We start from the raw sequence: 22,469 nt of genomic DNA on the forward strand, positions 1-22,469 counted from the left end.
CATGCTCCTTGGCTCATGTGTGTGTGCGCGCGCGCGTGTGAGTGTGTGTGTCTGGAAGTTTTTAAGTATGTGTGCATGTATGCATTCTGGGGTCGTGTGTGGGTGTTTGTACAAGCTCTAGCTTGCCTGTGTGTGTGTGTGTGTGAGTGTGTGTGTGTGTAGGGGGAGGCCGCAACGACAATGAGTGACGGTAACAACTGCTGGCTGTGAGATTCAGCTTCTTTATTAAGAGTCGATCTGACTGATGTGCTAGTGTTGCACTCTAGAGGCTAAACCCTTTATGAACTGGATCACAACACTTCTGACTCAAAGACCTTTGGATTAGTCAGGATTCTGTGTGTGTGCTTGTGTGTGTGTGTGTGTGTTTTGCTACAATTACTTCCTGCAGTGAGGAGGAGGAGGACGCTAAGAGAAGGAGTGTCAGAGCGTAATACAGCCTCCTTCTTGCAGTGGTATGGTAGGAATGCAGGTGTACATGGATATGTTAGTGAGAAAAATAATAACTGTACGTCTTCTAGGTTTCCCTAAGTTATTACTGTTAAGACAACAACAAAGGATTCTTTTCTTTGAGCCTCATTTCTGATCTAAAGAGTCTACAAACAAATGCACTTGAGCTGAATGCTAATCATCACCATATTACCAAATTTCACAGCATGCCATGTAATGTGAGGCTAAAAAGAGGCTAAAAAGTCAACCTCATCAGGGGGTTCAGCAAATAAAAATATAAAAACGTCTGAGCATAGGATAAGCTGCGGTTTGCGTCGAGATTAAGAAGGGATCAGGTCACAGGAGTGGTTGTTCCTAATTATGATCCATTCCAGAAGTCTGAATCGCTGTTGGTCTTGAAGTCTGCTTACTGACAAAACAATACCCATTGTCTGCCAAACAAAACTGATGTGAGGTGGTCAAGCCGAGGAGCTGTGCCGACATGTACATCAACAGTGTTTCTTTCTCTTGACAGTAGTCTGATTCACTGTGGAAAAAACTGAAATATAAAGTGGAGATTATTCTTTTGATATTTAACTGGATGGTACATCAGTGTGAATGTCCTTAGGTTGAATACCCATTCAATCCACAACTTACAGAAGGAAAGCTTTGGAGTTCCAGCTTTTCCCCCTTAATAAATGAAATCACTATTTAAAAACTGTATTTAGATTTTACTCTGGTTATTTTTGTCTAATATTATTATTTTTGTTTGATGATACACAAAATGTATGTAGGGTGACAAATATGCAACAGAACAAGAAATCAGGAAGGAGCACATAGTGTTTCACAGCATTGTACATGCTATTTTTTTGCTGGACCATTGTTTGATTTGAATGAAAAAGAAGAGAATACATACATATATATAAACTACCAGTCAAAAGTTTGGACACACCTTCTCATTTAATGGTTTTTCTTTGCTTTCATGACTATTTACATTGTAGATTCTCACTCAAGGCATCCAAACTATGAATCAGCACATATGGAATTATGTAGTAAACAAAGTGTGAAATAACTCAAAACATGTTTTATATGTTAGAGTTTCAAAATAGAAACCCTTTGCTTTGATTACTGCTTTGCACACTCTTGGCATTCTCTCGATGAGCTCCATGAGTTAGTCACCTGAAATGGTTTTCCAACAGTCTTGAAGGAGTTCCCAGAGATGCTGAGCACTTGTTGGCTGTTTTGCATTTCATTCTGCGGTCCATCTCATCCAAAACCATCTTGACTGGGTTTAAGTCAGGTGACTGTGGACTGTGAACCATGCACGTAGAGACCATCCGTTCACCTTTTCTGCGTCACACAAAGACACGGCGGATAGAATGAAAGATCTCAAATTTAGACTCATCAGACCAAAGTACAGTTTTCCACTGGTTTAATGTCCATTCCTTGTGTTTCTTTGCCCAAACAAATCTCTTCTGCTTGCTGCTTTCCCTTAGTAGTGGTTTCTTAGCAGCTATTTGACCATAACTACCTGATTCGCACTGTCTCCTCTGAACAGTTGATCTAGAGATGTCTCTGCTACTGGAACTCTGTGTGGCATTTATCTGGGCTCTAATCTGAGGTGCTGTTAACTTGCGATTTTGGAGGTTGGGGACTCAGATGATTTTATCTTTGGCAGCAGAGGGGACTTTTGGTCTTACTTTCCTGGGGCGGTCCTCATGTGAACCAGTTTCGTCATAGCGCTTGATGGTTTTTGCAACTGCATTTGGGGACATATTTAAAGTTGTAGCAATTTTCTAGACTAATTGACTTTCAGTTCTACAAAGTATTGATGGACTGTCGTTTGTCTTTACTTTGCTGATTGGTTCTTGCCATAATATGAATTCTAACAGTTGTCAAATAGGGTTGTCAGCTGTGTACCAACCTGACCTCTGCACAACACAACTGATGGTCCCAACCCCATTATGAAGGCCAAAGGTTTGCATCACTGTCAACAAAACAAAGGGAATATAAAATATGAAAGTTTTTTGTTTGCTATATAATTCCATAATCTTGCTTCATATACAGTATGTGATGTCTTCAGTAAGTATCTACAATGTAGAAAGTAGTAAAAACAAAGAATATATATATATATATATATATATATGTATATATGCAAACCTGTCAGAAGGTGCTTCTGGCTATACCTTTAATGGCTAAGTATTGTGGCTCAGCATGGGGAAATGTTTAAACATGACTTGCATAACAGGAACTAGGAATGAGAAATGATAACAAATGTTCCCTTCATTGCTTTGTCTATAATAGCATTTGATCTTTGTGATACTTCTGAAAAATGGTGTTGACTACATTTGGAAAACCGCAATTCATCATAAGTCCAAATTTTCTACTTTAGGTTTGGTTTCAGCTGTGAAACAATAAAGGCATTATTTATTTAAGACAATGATTAATTCTCTGACTATTATTAGTTCTTTATAATATTAATATTTTAACTATTTATAAACAAAATAAAGTTTGGCTCAGATGTGGAAGTATATTTTAAATATAAACTATTCTAAAAATTGAGCTCAGTTGATGTTTAGGCAAAGCAGCAGAACTCAAAAAGCTGATTGACAGATTTTTAACAATCCATCATAAAAACATTTTTTACCCGGTGATGTAAAAGCAGAACATGAGCTTGCAGCACTAACATTTATTCATAACATTAGATATCATAAAATGACATATATACAACATTTATGCCAGAAATTGCCTTCACCAGTGACAGTGAAAGTATTCAGACTGAACAACAACAACATATTACTATAGTTTCTCTATTAAAATAACTTATGATGAAGAAAAATGTTGCTTGTGTCTGTTCTATAGATTGTTTTACTGATGCCTGAAGCATCATTTTACTGTTTTACTTGGTCAGGGTCGAGCCAGTTTTTCTTAATGCTTTTATCAGTAACTGAAACTAATGATGAAGTCAACATGATAATCCAGAGCCCGCACCTCGTATAAACGTAACAATTATGTATATATATTAGAATTTTATTGTTAATAACTAAAAGATAATAATAATAATTTTTGTTCTACCCTCAAATAGTCGCCGTTAGCTAGCTTCTGCTACTGCGTCCTGGAATGGATTTCTTTTTGTTTTTGATGCGACTTTAAAACTGATCTTTTTGCACTGTTGATCTTATCTGGGCTGTACCAGTGAAACTCATTTTTCTCAGTGTAAAGATATTTAACTACACATTTCATCCCATTTGAGAAAAAGTAGTGCAGTTTTAACAGTTAAGTAAATGTATTAAATGAAGGAATTTGTCACCACAAATAAATAAATGTATACAATTATATAGAATTAATTATATATAAAGTTCTGGTGGCTCACTAGCCAGACTAATTGACAGAAAATGCCGCCTGTGTTTTTATTGTTACTATTTATCTATTACTTAATTACTTTTTTTTGAATGGCAATGGGGAAGGTCTTTATCAGCAAGAGAAAATATAAAACTTAAAAAGATATAACAAATATATGATCTCCTACACATTTTCCAACACTCTCTTGTGGTCTGGATTGGAGTCTTTACCAGGCTTATTCAGCCTGATTGCATCTCACTTTTTGGATACATGCGTATTTCACTAAATGCATGAAAACAAGTACTGTAGGAGTCCTCTCTGTGTCTATGCCCCAACTCTGACCTTGGTCTTTCCCAAGGGATCAGTGCCATGTGTCCTCTCAGCTGTGGAGAACGAGAGAGAGGGATTTGTCTTGTATGTGACGTTCAAAGGTCTGATTCCCTTACAATAAGCATTTGATTGACATGAGAGTGTGCATGAACTACATGTATGCATGTATGTATGTATATATATTCCTGGTGTGGGGGTCGGAGAGGTGTGGGGATGATGGCTAATCTTGCACCCCGAGTGCTTTTGATCCCTTCAACTGGTAAGAGATGCGTGCATGGTGCCTTTATGTCCCTGGGATCAGCTGTGCTATGTCAGAGCTTAAGAAGGGAGATCCGGCACATGAGTGAGACTACAAAGCCTGTGTGCCCAAAATAGTGCAGGAAAGGGCTGGGGTGCGAGCACACATGTCGCACTTGTTGCTAATTTGATCCAGTATAAGTTACATAGATAAGAGCAGACTTACAGTCCTTCAGAAATGATCTCTGGATTCAAATATGCTGGACAGCTTTGGCTCTCAGCACCCTCTGCTGGCAGATAATTGGTACCGCCTCCACTCAAGGGTTTGAGTCCAGTTTACACCAGGGATGTCAAACTCATTTTACATCAAGAGCCACATACAATGTAGTTAAAGACATTTAACTACACATTTAATCTCTGAGATATCTTTATGTAGGAAGAAGAAGTGCAATCTCAACAGCACGTCTCAGTTTTTCTACATGATAAATGTGTAAAACTAGAGGAAATGGTTCTGGTAGCTCACTTTTATAAAACGTAAACGTTTTTGCTGATTGATAAAGTATTTCCTTTTTTTCTTTAAGCTAAATTTCTATAGTAGAAAATGAAGAACAAGAACTTTTCTGTCATTGAATTCTTTATCTATTACTTAACTACATTTAGCTGTGTGGTATGATGGCTGCAGGGAAGCTATTTATTAGCAAGAAAAGCTGTAAAACCTATAAAAATACAGATAAAACTCCAGAATTTATGCCCTCCAACTTTTTTTTCCCAAAGCCATCCAAGTTTTTCCCAGGCTGATTTTGGTTGATTGATTTACTTATCAAGCACAGTGCGCGTCAGTAACTCAAATGTGGCAATTAAGGAATCCTTGTGAGTGTAACATACCTAAAAAGTCCAGTTAGCTAGCCCCAAAGTACAGTACAGTACAGAGACATGAACTAATGCATAAAGTCTGTCAGTCAATTAAATTAAAGAGATCGGAGTCACGTCTGAAAAAGAAAAGAGCATTTTATTCAGCACTGGTTTTGTTCCAAGGAAAGAGCAAGGGGAAACTTGAGAATCAGCAGAAGGTGGTAGGTGAAAGCAATGATTTTTTTTCTCTTTTTTTTCTCATTTTTACATTTTTTTTTTCCAGCAACAAATGTTCAGTAAGGGAAAGTACACTCAGGTAAGGCCTGGCTGTATTTTTCTACGTTGAGCATTTAATGCTTACTATTGATTGTGGGCAGATGAACGGTGACCATACATCTTTTACCATTTCTCTTGTCTCAGAGTGGTGTAGAGGTAATACATCGTAAATGTCAAGAAGAAAAGCTAAGAACACAAAACTGTTCACTTTTGGCCCTGAACATATAATTTACACATCGCATTCTTAAGAAACACATCAGCCGTGTGATTTCACCATCCATCTAATATTAATGAAATACCGCAGTTTTTATTTTATTTTTTAAGTATTCCATCCATGATTGTTGCATATATTTTGTTTTGCACAAGGCAAGGCAAGATTTGGGTTTTTCCCCCCACTCATCCAAATAGTTTGAGATCTACATTGTTAAATGGAGAGTAACCAAAATCGTAATATTAATTTTGAAGAGGGAAAATAGAAGTCAGAGTCAGAAGAATGCAGCAAATTCATGTTGCCTGCATTTCATATGTTTCAAGCACACACTAAGCCATCTACTTTACAGAGAAGCCAGCATCTGTCTTGCTTTCGAAAAGGGGGAGCATCGCACCTGAAAAGCACTCGTAATGTCTAGAAAAAGAAAACCCGGAACAGAAGCAATGACAAATAGGGATGGAAAATAAAAAATAAAGCACAATGTTTCCTTTTTGAAGATCAGAAAGTGTAATGCTGCTTGTGGGAGAAAAATGTTAGAAGTCCTGTTTAGCCAGCTCCTGAGCGTGGCTTCTGTTCCCCTTTTGTCCACCCTGGTGAAAAGGGGCTTTACCTGCAAACCCCACCACCCCAGCGGACGCTAGCAGAACCATGAGGTAGATTACGGGTCAAAGTGACCACAAGAGAAACAAAAACCCTCCCAAAAACGATGCCGCCTGGGTGAGATACATGCAATTTCATAAAAGTACAGCTCTCGTTTCAAATCATGTCATGAATTTGTTGTCGTTTTGTTTATTTATTTATTTATTTTTGTAAAAAAAAAAGGAAAGAAGAATATAAGGATTTCCCTTACTCTGAGTTTGTCACCGTTCTCATTTCTCAGTATTGCCGCGGGACTCTCGTTTTCTTTATTGCTACCAGACGACTAGATAGCGCAACGCTCAATGGAAAGCCTCGTGATTCCACACACACCGTTTTGCTCAGTCCGATAAGAAATGTGACACCTGATCAAGTTTTGATGAAACAAGGTTGGAGAATGTTCGATATCACGTAAGGAAGGCACCTTTTCCAATAGTAAATTCCTAATGAAATGGTCACTCGTATCAACTGTCGAGTGCAGTTTTCTGAGCTGTGGCAAAGTCGAAAACCAAAGTGAAGTTATTTTAAAACTTCAAAATTCAGTGCAAACGAGGTCTGCAAGGTTTTTGTCCATATACCACGAATAAAGGAACTATCAAATCATAGAAACCTTGATGGGATAAGGAGGGAGGGAGTGATATCTCCATCTCATGCATTTATTACCACATCGTACTTGAATGGGGAAGGTGAGGGTGAATGGGCACAGGTGGGGATGGAGGGAGGTACGGGGGTCATCTGGCAAGTGTTTGAGAATCCTTGAAAAAGAGGAAAACAAGAACAGCATTTTGTATTTTTTTTTTATCAAAATAAATCTTGGTTTTTCTTTTTTTTTTTTTTTCTCCTTTTCCCCCCCTGTGACTCGCTGGCTGCTTGAGTCTGTTTACACTGTCCTCATTTTCAACTACAAATGTTGGGGCTGTGCAAAAAAAAAAAAAAAAAGTTCATGTTTCTGGTCCAATCAGCAGACGGAGACTGTTATTCCTGTGATGTCATCAGCAACTTCCCACCTGCCAACTGGCTCACAAAACAGGAATGTGGCCTGAAAGACACAGAAAGCAGAAACAGAGATATAAAACTTGATTTTTTACTAAACAGGGGCCACAAAAGTACACTCAACTGCTACAGGTCAGCTGCTCCTTAACGCAAATATCTACCGTATTTTCCGCACTATAAGGCGCACTTAAAATCCTTTATTTTTCGCAAAAATCAACAGTGCACCTTATAATCCAGTGTGCCTTATGTATGAATTCTGGTTGTGCTTACTGACCTCGAACCGATTTTATGTGGTACACGGCGCTCAAAAAACTGTCAAAAAATGTTTTAGTACGACCTTGGTAAGCTACGAAGCCGCACCGCTAGATGGATTGTCGGAGCATTACGGCTCCCGTAGTCAGGAGCCTCGCGGAGTAATCTGGGTCCAAAACTCCATTCGCTTCAGGTCTCAAAGTCAAACGAACACTGCAGCATCACTGAGAGTTAAAAACCCTCTAAATTCTATCATCTTTAATAAAATGATCAGCGTTTCTGCTTTACCGGGTGTAACAATTAAGTTTAACATCCAGGCATCCATAAAACCAGAATTGATTAAATTTAACGGAGTTAGAAATTAGCAGGAAGTTAGCTCGCTAGTTTCCACCTAAACATGATATAGCATGTTCTGACTGAGAGATTGCTGAAAGAATTAAAACGTACAACTTTGCTATCACTTCCAACACAAATGAAGACAGAAAACTAAACAGCAGTGACTTTTGTAGGGTTACTGAAGTTGGGCTAGCTGGTATACAATGATGTGCTACGTGATCGATAGCAACACAGCTATGTTAGCATAACATAAACACAGTGAAGCTGGAGGATGAACGCGAACTTTTTCCACTCTATAAAAGTTAACGTGAGGGTTCCCGATGGTTAGGGACAAATGCAATCGCATGACAGGATGCTGTAAATGGACCAAACTTCAGTCAGGAGAACAACTGAGATAATCCATCCACAATATGAGGTTAGTCATTAATATACTGCAACAACATGAATGATTTGAGTAAAGTTTGACTTATCTGATTTTGTTTCGCTTAATGCGCTTTATAATCCAGTGTGCCTTATTAATGAAAACAGACCCGTTCATCGACAGTGCGCCTTATGGTCCGAAAAATACGGTAATTGGCCAATAACATAAATAAGTTGACTGTACTCAAATGCAATCCGCAGTCAACTTATTTCCATGTGAAGATGACAAAAGTGAAGAAACTGGCTGTGATGCTATCATGTTAATATGGAACCAAAAACTCAGAGGGATGTTTCCAGCAACCTGTTGAATCTGTGCCGCAAAGACTCAAGGCAGCTCTGAAGACACAAGGGGGTCCAACCTGGTACAGGCAAGGTATAACTAATGAAGTGGCCGGTGTATATCTATAAACACACTTGAGATTTGAACAACAATCCTGAACGTCCGGGTGCAATTAATCACTACAGAAGTCTCGTCGTTCAGGGTGGCCCATTGCTAGCTAAACCATAGAGTCGCACAAACACAACAGTCAAAGGTTAAATGGAGCATAGCAGACATAACAATCACAACCGACTAAATTAACGATTTGAACTCAGACATATACATTCCCACGAGTCTGTAATCTACATTTTCAGTATGTTTTTGATCTTGCGGTAAATAAGTCAGTGGGGCTTGACTCAACATGCCTTTGCTCAGGTGTTATGTGTGCACTCAGGCAGCCGAGTGAGGCCCAACTCTTAACTTAATAAAAGAGACAACTGTAACAGAGTAGCTTATATAAACATTTACAGTACTTTGCATTTGCACAAAGGTTTCCCCTCAAAAGTTTTGTATCATTACAGAAATTCGTCCCGGGGCTTTATTAGGATGTCCACTTGACTGTTACGTGTCAGTGAAGCTGCTGAAGTAAACACTCAAGTTGTTGAGATTTACGTTGGGAAACCAAAGCATACCTGCATCTACTTGCTGAGTTGACTGTAAGGGGACGAGTTGTTGGAGGAATCCACTTGCTGCGGCGTGCCATTTTCCTGAAAAGCAAAACATCAGCATCTCTCATTTAGAATCTGATAATAACCATCCTCGCTGTGTGTGCATTGAGATAATTGATAGTTTTAGAGGACAAGCACCTCAAAAACAATCCAGGCCCTTATGAAGGACAGACCACTGGACTGGCTGTTGCAATTTTGTTTAAGCGGTTTATTGTTTTAAGACGTACGACACCGTTAAGGCAGAAGCTGAACATTTTGAATGAAAAGTTGAATATGATAAAGATAGAATAAACCTACCGGTGCTGCCTGCATGGCGGGATACTGAGGCATGTAAGCTCCTTGGACACCTGGGTTTGCTGGAATATACTGAAAGATAAGAAAAAAATGAAAATAATTTAATAGTATATTACCTATGGAGATGCATGAAAGACAGTTAGGCAACTCAACTTTATGTGCACAGCATTTTCAGGATGACAACGTTGATCCACAGGTGAATGTCAAAGTTTGGTTGACAAAAAACCTCCTGTAACTGTAGCAGTTAGATGCTCGTGTTACGTTCTTATAACTGCATCTGGGGATATGCAGATGCAGTTATAAGAACCCAAAACATCTGTCACGTATGAATGAATTTAACTTCCTTAAAGCGCAAAAAAAAAAAAAAGTGTCTTCTGGCTCAGGCTCAATAATAAAAGTGTGCCAAAGGCCCTTTTTAAAAAAATTAACATGACCTTATTTGCAATAATGACACACACACACCACACACACTCACAAGGTGCAATTGCCAGCTATACTACAGCTGGTAATAACCAAAAATAAAGATTTCATCTTGCCAATTCACAGATATCTGTGCACAGTGTTGCAATCATAATCATAATTGCTGCTAGCATGCTGTTTAATGGTAGCACAGATTTCATTTGATTAGTGCTGTGTGTGTGTGTGCATGAGAGATGGAAGATATCCCAGAATTCCACTCACCGCTCCAGTGTTTCCCAATGACAGCTGGCCCATCTGCTGAGTAATCATGGCTGTTGGGTGCAGTGACATGGAGGGATCCACAGAGGGCGACATCACAGAGGCCTGAAAACACAAAGTGGCTCAGTTTTGTGGCACACGTCACATGAGTCAAGTCATTTAGATAAAAACAGCAACACCACACAGGGAAGGCAGTGATTGGTACAAAAATAACAAGTGTTACTCTCTGACATATATACGGGTCAGCACAGGCCAGCGAGCTGGGGAAAAGGACAGGCTTTCGAAACACATCCGTAACACTAACTGTGACGGTGTAGTAGTTTCAGGTCAAAAGAAAACGCTGCACATTCAGGACATTGTCTTCTATGCTAGTAAATTATGCAGAAGGTGTGGTGTTGCCAGCTCTAGCCAGTTTTCAGATGGAGTATTGCTTTAAACATGATGCCCTCAGGGAACGGACCATTTCCTAACAAAAAAAAAATGGGGGAGGGGGCAGATCAGCAGAGACACTTGTTCCACTGGAAACCATCTGTTGGAAGAGTCAAAGAGTCACAAGACTGTCTCTGCTTCAGGCATTTCCTGCTGGATCCAGAAAGCGGGAGAAGGGGTGGGGGGTGGGGGGGGGGGGGCAGCGGCTGGAAGCCTCTTTAGTTGTTCCATTTCTCTTTCATACGCAGTCCAACACACACTTAAAGCATGCAGCGGCTATTTCCCAGAACTTGTCTCAGCCTCTGGCCTTCTCATGTGTTTGGGGAAGTTTTGTAGCTGGACTTGACTGCATCAGCAGAACAGGGGGAATAAAGTGACACTGAGCGGCTATGAGCTCAGAAGTTTAGCTGCAGTGGCACTACACGCCCATTTCCTGTGCACAGAACACGACGCAGTTTATAAAGCCGTGGCTGCAGCTGCCTTACCGGGTGTTGCATGATGTATGGTTGATGTGCCACCCAAGAATGACTCTGCACCTAATGACGAGAGAGGCAGAATGAGAGACAGATGCAAAGAAAGAGGATGAAAGCAGCAAAACGTGTCGCCCATTTACAAATGCAAAAACATTTATCTCATCTCCACCAGAGTAGTTATATTTGTGGACTGTATAAGAGTAGCTCTGCACAATTTGCAGTTCAAAAGTAATGGATCATTTGAACCTTTGGCCATTTTTAATATGAACATCTACCACTCTAAGAATTAATATATATGACAAAGAAACTAGGATGCATACTAGGATAGAAATTGAATGATTCTAACAGTCTGAATCACAAGCCACAGGCGAATCAGCATAAACGCCATCTATCATCATAAAGACAGCACACTCCTGTTCAGACATAAGAGCCCCAGTAATATCCAAAGCCATCATCTTTTTAAGTAAAAGCCTGGTTGCTTCTCTTGCGTGGCACTAAGCACACCAGTGGCTTCATAACTCCAGTTCTGCCTTCAGTACTGAGCCTAATCATCTCCATTAAGGAGTTCATATGCCTTACTAACAGCCTGGGTGAGGTCCACCCTACTTCTGCTGAACTGCTCTTTTCCCGAAAACCCTTTTTTTAAAAGATTTGTTTTTAGAGTTTTTTATAAGCTTAAGCTGATTTGTTGTTGTAAAATGCTGCCTTCCTCGTTTAACTGTAAATGTAAGCCTGTTAGATGTTAAACAGTTATCACTTAAATTTGGTATGGGCAATATACAGGAAAGCTCTGGCAGTAGAAGATCATAGTGTTGCAAATGTAAAGGCATTGCTTTCTTGGAAACAGGTTAAGAATCTATTGGAGTTTGTAATTAACTCCTCACGTGATCCGAGTATCTACTACACAGCTCTTAAAACTCTGAAGTCAGTTTATCTGCGACCATCTGGCAGACGGCTGGTGAAAAAAAATAAACTCAAATCAAAACTTAAATTTATCCCTCCTGTGCAAGTGACAGACCTTTTCAGTGGTTTGAGGTATTTTCCACACAGAATGTCATTCATTAAAACTCTTTGGCAACAGGAAGGAAGACGTGAGAATTCAGAGAAACCGTGACTCAGAGATGATGACTGTGCCTGCTCAAATGATGAGTTTATTCCAACGAACTCCTAAGCTTACTGTCAGATACCACGAGCTCTGTTCACACATTAAAAAAAAAATGTAAAACCACAAGGAGCTTCCAACGTCTGAGGCAGCCCAGGAAAATTACATTCATCCATCCATCTTAACTGATTTAGGATGTGGGGGTTGGAGGGGTGGAGCCTATCCCGGCAAGCATTGAGCAAGAGGTGGGGTACACAGTGACTAGGCTGCCAGTGTAAGTTGCATATACAAGCAAAAAGAGCCACCAGCCCACACACTGTAACCTCAAATGTGGAATACAGAGGAGCGGACAAGTATCGAGAAAGCGGTTCAGTTCTTAGAAAGGATTTTCTTGGCCCATTAAAGGGATATTGTGCAGTACCTGGTAAGCAGAGACTGGAGACATGTAGGGAGGCATTGTGGGCTGCACAGTCATTATCCTGTTGGTGACTGGATAAGGAGAAGCATAGTACCTAGGAAACAAGACAGCATTTTACAACAAAGCTTGGGAATTATGAGGCTAGTAAAGTGTGAAATGAGGGCATGAACTGTTATAACCAGAGTGCAACTTACCCGTTCTGTATAGCTGCTGAGGAGGGGTCATAAGTGAGAGTCATTGCCCCCTAAATGACAAAACCAGACAAAAAGGTAGAATTACATAACTGAATTATTAGTTCTCACTACTTTAGCGTAACAGTAAAACACCATGAAACCATAATTGGTGAAATTACCCTTTCATTTCAACGGTATGGCTCAACAGACCCATACAATATTCTTGATAGACTTGTTAGAAGAAGATTGATTCTCAGTAATAAAAACGAGGTCGCACACATGCAAGATAGATGACATTACGTACTAATCTGAGATCCGCTGTCTGTCCGTTGGGAACAAATCCGCCATGAGCATGTTTCTTCCTTTGACTGTCAGCAAACTTACACAGCAAGGGCTGAGAGGGTGCTGGGGAGGAGGGATGTGAAAAAAACAAAAAAACAAAAACCCTGACATGTTAACAATCACTCAACAATTATTAATCACCGCCTCTGCGGTTTTCATCTGTGGGAAAGTATCCAGAAAGGGGAAACTCTTCCCTACCCAGAGCTCCAGAAGCCGTCTTGATAAACTTCCCATTGAAGTGGGAGATGACTGCATTGCACTGCTCTGTTGTGTCCATCCTGATGGAGGAGAGGATGAAACAACAACAAAGACTCATCATCAAGTGACACAGAGATCATCTAAAGTGCAATCTTCTTTAACGCAGTGATGCTGGCATGACTGGAATAACTCGGATTCTCATTTTTGTGACCATTTACATTCTGTAGGGTTTATAGCCAACAACCGGCATAGATATGTGAAGTGAAACAGGAGGCAGTATAGGGTTATATGTCCAGTTATCAATGACTGCTTTGGGTTTTGCACTGTAACGCCAGTTTCTGGAGGAACACAGACAACACAAACACAGCCTCTATGCTTCGTGTTTGCTGTAACTGACAGCAGTGTTATGCAAAAGCATGTCTTACACAGACAATGAGCCATAACTGACTGTATTTAATAAGTCTGAGGGCAGAACACAGGCTTGTTTGCTCTACATTGCAATAAAATGATACCTCAAGTGAGCTATTGTATTACACAATGTCAAAAGCAAACGGTAACAGTAACTAATGCAGTGTTAATTCTATGTCTAATAAAGGAAGGCAGGTTACAGATTGCTGTGCTAGGACAGGAGCTGCACAGTGCCACTGCTACTTCATAACACAATTTATCATCATAGGCTTGCTGAAGGTTTATGTTGCACCTCCTTTAATACCGATCAAACAGGAAAAAAAAGAAAAGAATGTTCTTTCTGTGAGTCTCTTGTGACAGACCTGGCAAAGCCCACACCTCGGCTGTTGCCGCTGTAGTCTCGTAGGATCCGCGTGGAGACGACCTGACCAAAGGGCTGCAGCATGTTCTCCAGCTCTTTCTCATCCACAGACAGAGGCAAGTTGGAAATGTACAGATTTGTGGGGTCCTGTTCCTGCTGCTGCTCGCGTTGAAGGAGACAGAAAAGAAGAAATGCACTGAATGCTTTAGCATCATGTCACGATAAAATGAAATCAACACTCACAACGGCTGTGTTGTGCCATTTCTCTACTGACAAATGAATGCATGACACAAAAAAAATATTTTCTCTGCATGAAACTTGCCTGGGCGCAGATCAGCTAAAGTGTGGTTAATGGCTAGAGGAACATTTGGTTAAACAAGCTCTCCTGCACACACAGACACACACACACACAGTGTTACACACTTCATCCGCACTGTGCAGCAGCTCAGCGCCTCCACAGTCTTCCCTAGAAACAGCAGGAGAGCGGCGTAGCCTAGCTACCGCAACACACAAACTGCGTTCAGCCATGTTTGCTCCAAACAAAGCAGCTACATGCAGGTCTCCAGTGAGCCACCGCACACCAGTGAATTCTAACCCGTGAATTCAATCACATGCAGCATGCATGTGAAAGGAAAAGGACTGGAAGACATTAGCCCACTATGAGAAAAATCACAGATATTATGCAAAAATATCCTTGTGTGCTTTACTTTCAATTGGCCACAGAGGCTCGAGAATGCCTCAACGCTTAAAGTGCTGCTATAACAGAGCACTGCTGCAGATATCACTATGTATAAATAGCAACTGCATAGCAGTAAAGTTCCTGGTAAAATTCTGTATAGTGTATAAAGGATAGTTGGTAATGTGTTGCACTGACAGGTTATTTGGCAGAGAGAGATGTGACATCTGGTTTCTACAGTGAAAGTAAATGGGGTCACGGGAAGAACAGCTTGTCAGCTGAGGTCATGTGACCAGTCTAATGTCATTCCCAAACACACAGTGGACACAAGCGTGCACGCATTTAAAAAAAAGGAAGAAAAAAAAGCACAACCCCAAAGAGGTGTTCGCAAGCATAACAAATATGCACAGTCATGCACATGTGCCAAACTCACCTTGGCCATCTGGGCCTGTATGCCGCTGGTTTTCAGAGCATGGACTGCTTTTAAAGCAGCCGCTGGGCTGTCAAAGTCCACAAAGCCGTAACCTGGAGTTTGCAGAATAGTATTTACATCAGCAGTCGGTAAGTGATAACATCACTATATATATATATATATATATATATATATATATATATATATAGTAAATACAACAACATATTATATACGTGAAAGAGTCATAAAAGAAATCTTGTAATTGAGATGTGTGGGAAATCTTTTAAAGGAATTGCTTTGGGAAGTCTGCTTATTCATTTCCTTCCCCAGAGTTAGACCAGAAGCTCGATAACACTAAGATCCTTGAGGGGGTAAGCTCGGCTAAGAATAAACACTAAAAACTATACTTGGCTTTGTTGAAAGATAAAAAGATAACCGTCTACCAGGACCTCTTCAGAATGAGCAGGATATAATTAATGCATTGTATCCTGTTTATCTGTGCAAAACCTTTGGTTTCCAGCCACCTTTCTGTAGTATTGAAATCAAAATGTTGTACTATTCCTTTAAACCGGTATCTATGTCTCACCCACATTCTATGCATGCCTTTTCACCATTTTCTAGAGCATTCCAACAGTGTGAAAAAGATCTGTAAAAATGCAGTACAGTATGTTCTGCATTTTAAAATGAAGAAAGTTTTTCCGTATTTTTTAACAGTGCATTGAATCTTACCATCTGCTTTCTTATTATACAGCCAGCCATTATGCACTGTTTTCCATTTATTTCCATAAAGTGTAAAAATCTGTTAAATCTATTTGCGGAGACTCGGTGAAACCTCTGTGATACTTATCACACTTCTGTCTTCATAGTGTTAAAATGCAATGAAGATTTTACCAATCAATCTACACTTTCACCTGTGAAGCAAAACAACAGCACACGTTGTGTGACAAAATTATAAACCGGGCGTATTCACAGTTGGCTTCAGGTCACCTGATTTATAGGTGTGGAAATTCAACAGTGTTTACGTGTTAGGTGGCTCTCTGTACTTAATTTAAAGTTGAACTGTTAGTATATTTTGGCAGCTAGAACTTATTGATCTCACTGACCTTTACACTTGTTGGTTGTCTTGTCCAGGATTGCCTTTGCAGACTGAATCTTTCCATACCTGCGTGCACAAAAGATGTGGACTACTGTTAAAGACAACGATGAATCAACAGCTGAGACTGTTCTCATTGTGTATTATTTAAGATTTCCAGATCCAGATTTCTCTGGATTTGTTTCCAGAGAAATCTCTACATGGAGAGCCTTCATTCAACTTTACAGTGAGGTTAAAGAAAAGAACAGTTCACAGGACGATTAAACCACACAATGTGTAACTGGTTTCAGTTTACATGTTTCAGGCTTTGCTTTATCTCTGACTTTTCACTCAAGTTGAACTCTGACACAAACTGTGAGCTTCTCCACCCGCACGCCATACACACTGAATGCCTAGCTTACATCACCATTCAGACCTTGTTGCTATGAAAAGCACTTTCATTTCTGCTTTGTGCTGCCAAACACCACTGGGAACACGAACAAAACACAAGCAAACATGACACAAACAGCTGCTGTTGCTGCTGCGGGTTACATGAGTGGACGTCCTTTTCCATTTGCTTGTGAATCAGAAGGAAAAAGATTGGACAAAACAGCACTAATTATGGCAACCCACCACATTAACCACTTAGACTGGCGTCTGTACTATCAGCACGTATAAGGCATTCTCACCAGTTGAATGAGGGTTTTGCAATCTGCTTTGCATACCAAAGATGAGCTGTGACTTTTCTATATGTTTCTTTATGGTGGTTGGCACCTTTTATGTGGACACTACGGTTAAACCAGCATGGTTTTTGCATGTCTGCATTGATTTTTTGGCATCAAACAGCAAACAGACTTTTATTTTTAAGAGTGTAATATTTTACTTTAATTTCAGTAACTATTAAACCACTTATGCTATTTATTTAGCATATTCAGGAAAGGTCTCTTTTTATTGTGTAGGAAACCAGTTATACACAAAATAATAACAAGAAATCATAACTCACCTCTTTATGTTGCATTCAGACTTAAAATTATGCAATAACAGGCAGACTGCTAGGCTTTACTTAAACTAATTACTATCTAACGACAATGACAATGACTGTGTTTGTAGTGTTGGTGCCTTTTGGAGAAAGTTTTAAGAAGTGTGCTGAATATATGGTGAATGAAATATTCCTGTCACCAAGCACTGAGTAGCAAAAATCCAATCATCCTGTCCAAATATGGTCACCTCTGGCTTCAAAAACTGAAGATTGTAAAAGCCGTAATATCAAAGCAGGAGTCCACACAACACAGGTGGTGTTTGATGGCTAACGCTATCTGTTAATCTGCTTAGCTTACTACAATGTGATGAATTGAAAATAAATATATATTCTGCCCAAAAGAACAAAATATGTCTCACGTCCACTCTTAAATTCTTACTAATTAGCTTTAAAAACCTTAAATGTAACAATTTCATGCTGTGCTGGTACAGATGTTAGCTTTCTATTTTCTGTTCTTTGTCCTAAGACAAGCTGACCCTGACCATAGAAAGTATTGAGATTTTGCAGCCATGAGATATCAACTTATCTGCCATTTTTGGACGCGTGACAATTATGCTGACAATTTAAAGTTAAGTGAATAAAACCCCAGATACACAGGCCTAAAGACCGGTCTGCGACCATCTGACAACCATCCATTTCTTGGGAAAAATGGATTCCCTGACCGATAGGCAAAAACTTTGTTGTGATGGTTTTTGGTTGCTAGCAGAATGCTGCAGTCGCCTGTAGTCTGCATGAACCCAGCTAGCTTGTCTACCAACACTGGCCAACTATTCTAAAAATGGCAGTAGAACTGTGAAAAATGCACCTTTTGAAATGTCTTAGCTAGACAAACATTATTCTTTTCCAGTTTGTGCTGCGCTTTTTCAGGGTTTACTACTTGGCTAGTAGGTAACAAGTGTTTGCAGACAAGCTACTGCTAGTGACCAAAGCAATCGCTAAAGGGTTTTTCTTGTAGTACAAGAAAGCAGCTACTTACGAAATGGTTGGGGAATATAATTTTTTTCCCTTTTGATGTCCAATACGGAGGACAGCTCTTGAACAATGGAGCTAGCTTCTAGCCATGAAAAGTGAATCTAAGGTGGAATTACTTTGGATTGTCTTTAACAGCCAGCAGGGGACGACTCTTGTGGTTCCAAAATAACTTTGGGCTGGATAGAAACCCCTGGACTGGGACCTCGGTTAACATGTTCCTGATACATTTATGGTCACAATTGCTAGTTTCTGATTACACTGAACAAAAGATCAAATTAATGCTGCAAATTTAAACAGCAGGACGATCATGGCGAAAACACTCAAGGGTCAATAGCAGGACTTCAGTAACCTGTGGATCAGTGATTCCCAGTGTGTGGGGCTTATCGACCTGGTGAACCACTGAAGTGCCACTCGTGTACCATAAGAAATCCCTTACATAAAAAAATTCATAAATAATTTTCAATTTTGTGAGTTATTTTAGCGCAAACTACTTATATTTTGCCTTTTCTGGGACATTATCTGAGCCTGAATTTGTCATATATTCTTTCAATTAAAATGTATTTTTAGAAACTGTTGCTGTCCTTTTTTAGAGCTACTATTCAACCCCTTTTCATTTGCAAAGTACAATAAGTGACAAAACATTCGTTTGCACAGCCATAAGCGTATATGAGCACGAACTCACTGGTGACAGAGTTTGATCAGGTCCAGGTCTGTCGTGGCAGGAGGCAGGCCACGGATGTAAAGGTTAGTTTTGCTGAGCTGCTCCAGGCCTGTGCTGCTGCTGCTGTTGCTGCTGGGACTGGACGGAGTCATGGGGTAGGACTGCACACAGGAAACACACTGTTAGGAAATGTACGGGAGCTGGATAATCTAATTTAAACTCAGGTCAAGCGTGATCACAAGAACATTTCATCAGTGTGACAAACTCACAGGGAAAACACTGTCTGCACTAGTCCATGCAGTACTCGTCTAACATCAATAAGCACTGCTCACTAAAGAGCTGCATTTCAGTTTGTTTTTTACAGCGAGACACACCTGAGACCACAACAGGTCCGGTGGTAGCAGAAGAAGGACTCAAGGATTGGCCAACTTTGAGCTGCTTTTAGGCTATTTGCTTGTATGCCACTCACATTCATTTTAAAGAATAAGGCATGCTAAACATTTGGTGAGTTTGCAGTGATGCCGATCACAGAAAACTCAACAAATATTAACAAATGTTACTAATTAACTACCCAGTTGTGCATAGAGGTACCTAAAATTAAGCAATCAAACAAATTAAATTATTTAAAGGGACAGCAGCCTAAAAGCAGCTTTCCTACATCTTGAATATGTTCTTATAATAATTTTGTACGTTTCCATATTTCCATCAATGCATGTGTGTTCTTAACTCGCTTATCTGACTTAGGGTCACAGAGGAACTCCTTGAATTCTCTACCTTTTCTTAAACTGAGTAAAAGGTTTGCCCTTTAACCCCTTAGCTGTAAAAAGACAAATTTCCTGTGCATTCTTATAGGTGGGCCTTTGGGTCTGACATCAGACAGACACTTCCATTTTTTTTCTTACTTGCACACCAAACCACACCACTGCCCTGCAAAGCATTTCCTTCCCTTTACTCATTCATTAAAATCCCCCCACCAGCCACCGCAACCCTCTCCAGATCAGATCAAAGACAAAGCGTGGCAAAATAACACCATCTGTCCATAACCGAAATACAATCCACATTTTAGGAGCCAAAACTGTGCACATGGGCCAAACAAGGCCAACTATGGCTAAATGTTCATAGCAGGTATTATTCTTTCACACGTGAAGACCTGATTCCTGTGGCAGGAACATCTGTTAGGTCTCTTATGTGTTCAAGTAGAGGTCTTACACTTTTGTTGGTGTGCAATTACAAAGCTTAACTTAAAGCTAAAAAAAAAAAAGCCCATCAAAGCTTCTCCATTAGAGGGCAGCTATGGTATATTTTACACGCAGGGCCCTCTTATAGCTGATTAAACACCTACACTGAAGACTCATTCTCCCCCTGAAGGGATTCATAGGAGATCGGATTCACATCCCCGTCCTCAAAGTAACGTACAGTACCTTCCGATGAATATATATTACAAGAAAATTGAACCCTCGCTCCATCTTATCTGAAGCAGGGTTCACATTTCCGTCAGCGGCAGAGGTTAAACACCCGCCGCCTCTCTCCTTCCATCTTCCATCTTCAGATGGAAAAGCACAGGGGCACGGCCTTCATTCAGACCAGCCTTTTCTCTTCACCTGAGAGGTCAAAAAGAAGAATGCAGGCAGGCTGGCTGCATAGTTCACCCAGCACACTGACATTCATCCCAGCTCTCTCTCTCTCTCTCCCTCTCTGGATCCAACCAGAATGCATTAACCTATAAAATGGACTACAACCGTCATGCACATTGACCAGAGTTGGCCAGCAAGGTTATACGGACGTAATAATTAAAGTATCGGTTGTACAGCTACAGATCGGCTCGGATTTTATCTTTATTTTTTTTAATCTCTTCATCTTATTAGGTTTCCCCTTTTGACAAGTGCTGAGAGCAGATGATCTGTTTTCCAAACGGGGTTTAATTATTACCAGAATGTGGCGTGAATGCATGTAAATCCTGAAATGGCTTTCCAATGTCATGTGCTATTATTCACCCCATTTTCTCCCCTCAAAGTGTGATTTTAAAAAAAAGTAGGAAGAAGGGGCAAAAACCCAATGTGTGTATGTGTGTGTCTTTGGCCTACCTGCTTACGATTGGCTGTCTTCGGCGGGTTGCCCGTGTTTGCAAAGATCATCCTGGAGGTTACAGATGGATTTTACTTCCTCCCCCCCAGAAAAAAAGGAAAAAAAATCGCACCGATGAGAGCCACTATAGAGACGAAATCCGAGCGGGGTTCGGGAGCCTATCAAATAGCCAGTCGCTTTATAACATCCGCATCATGAACGGCTGCTGGACACTTTAAAAAAGAAGCCTCGGTCCCGCATAGGTACACTGTTACATCTATACAGTCAGATGCACACCAGGCGATGGACCAGCCCTCCGGTCCGGTTCATTGATCTACGACGTCCTGCTGCAGACCGCTCGGCAGTCCCACCTACTACAGACTAAACCATCTCCGCCTCTGCAGGGTGTTTGACATCAAATAAACTGCGTTGCCGCCACCTAAAAACTCGCAGTGGACGCTTGCTTATTGCGATAAACGGACGTGTGGTGTCTGAGGCTCGGTCGAAATTCAGACACAAAGCGGGTTTGGGTTTGATTTTGGGAAGCACAATCAGTTTGGGCTCAACCCTCGCCGCCTTTCATGTTGTCGTCGTCCGCACATACCAAGCATTCTTCACCCCCACCTCCTGAAACCACACACACAGAGTTGTACACACACACCCTCTTCCTCTTTGTACCCTTCCCCCCGCCTCCCCCCGACACACACACCCCGTCCAACATAGGCTAGTACATGTCACAGAAGTCAGGATGCAGTGAAATATAAGCAGCCGCCACCGGCCCAGAGACGAGGTCAGTTTCCCTGTAAACCGCACAATGTGGGACGGAGGCAAGAACACAGAACAAATATTGAATTAAAAAAACCTAAAAACATGCTATTGATGTATCTGGAATGTAGCCTGGAAGGCTTCGTGTACTTCATATCACATAATTATGAGTCAGAAGAAGAAATACTTTTTTTAATTGAACGGCTTTACAAGATTGATGAGTTCATGAACCCTTCGTAAAAGTGCGTTTTAACACTAACCATTTCACTGAATGATGGGAAAACAGGAACTGTACCTTTCTAGATTCTCATCAGCGGCTTCACTGTGTATTGAAGACTTTATTTAAAGACCAAGCGCTTTAAAAGTCCCGTCCCCCGTCTCCTACCTTTAAGGCCGAGAATTTTATTCTAAAAAACAACCAAACAAAACCAAAATGTCTGTACAAAAATCTGAAATTTTGAGTAAAGAAATCTTTTATTTATTGGGCAAATAAACTTCACATCCACACAGCAAAAGATTGCTTCTGTATATGGGTCAATTTACAGTCATGGTAGCCTAGTTTGACATAAATAGTAAGTACAGTACCACAAAATGACCACATTTACCACAGTGCATTGCCTTAATTGTGTAAGAA

The 22,469-nt window shown here is 40.4% G+C and overlaps 1 protein-coding gene across 1 annotated transcript; it reads right to left on the minus strand.

The window, feature by feature from the left end:
- Positions 1-5,325: 5,325 nt before the first annotated feature.
- rbms1a (RNA binding motif, single stranded interacting protein 1a) lies at positions 5,326-21,690 on the minus strand. Its single transcript, XM_084914449.1, has 14 exons — positions 21,091-21,690; positions 19,028-19,167; positions 16,366-16,424; positions 15,284-15,375; positions 14,176-14,333; positions 13,406-13,485; positions 13,170-13,270; positions 12,887-12,936; positions 12,696-12,786; positions 11,185-11,235; positions 10,274-10,375; positions 9,596-9,664; positions 9,263-9,337; positions 5,326-7,349 (listed from the first exon to the last, which is right to left on the minus strand). The coding sequence occupies exons 1-13, from the start codon at positions 21,139-21,141 to the stop codon at positions 9,269-9,271; spliced, it is 1,113 nt and encodes a 370-aa protein (XP_084770575.1). The 5' UTR covers positions 21,142-21,690; the 3' UTR covers positions 5,326-7,349; positions 9,263-9,268.
- Positions 21,691-22,469: the final 779 nt, after the last annotated feature.

Source organism: Perissodus microlepis, chromosome 1 (assembly GCF_051167445.1).
Source record: "Perissodus microlepis isolate ML-2025 ecotype Zambia chromosome 1, ASM5116744v1, whole genome shotgun sequence".
NCBI classification, from domain to species: Eukaryota; Metazoa; Chordata; class Actinopteri; order Cichliformes; family Cichlidae; genus Perissodus; species Perissodus microlepis.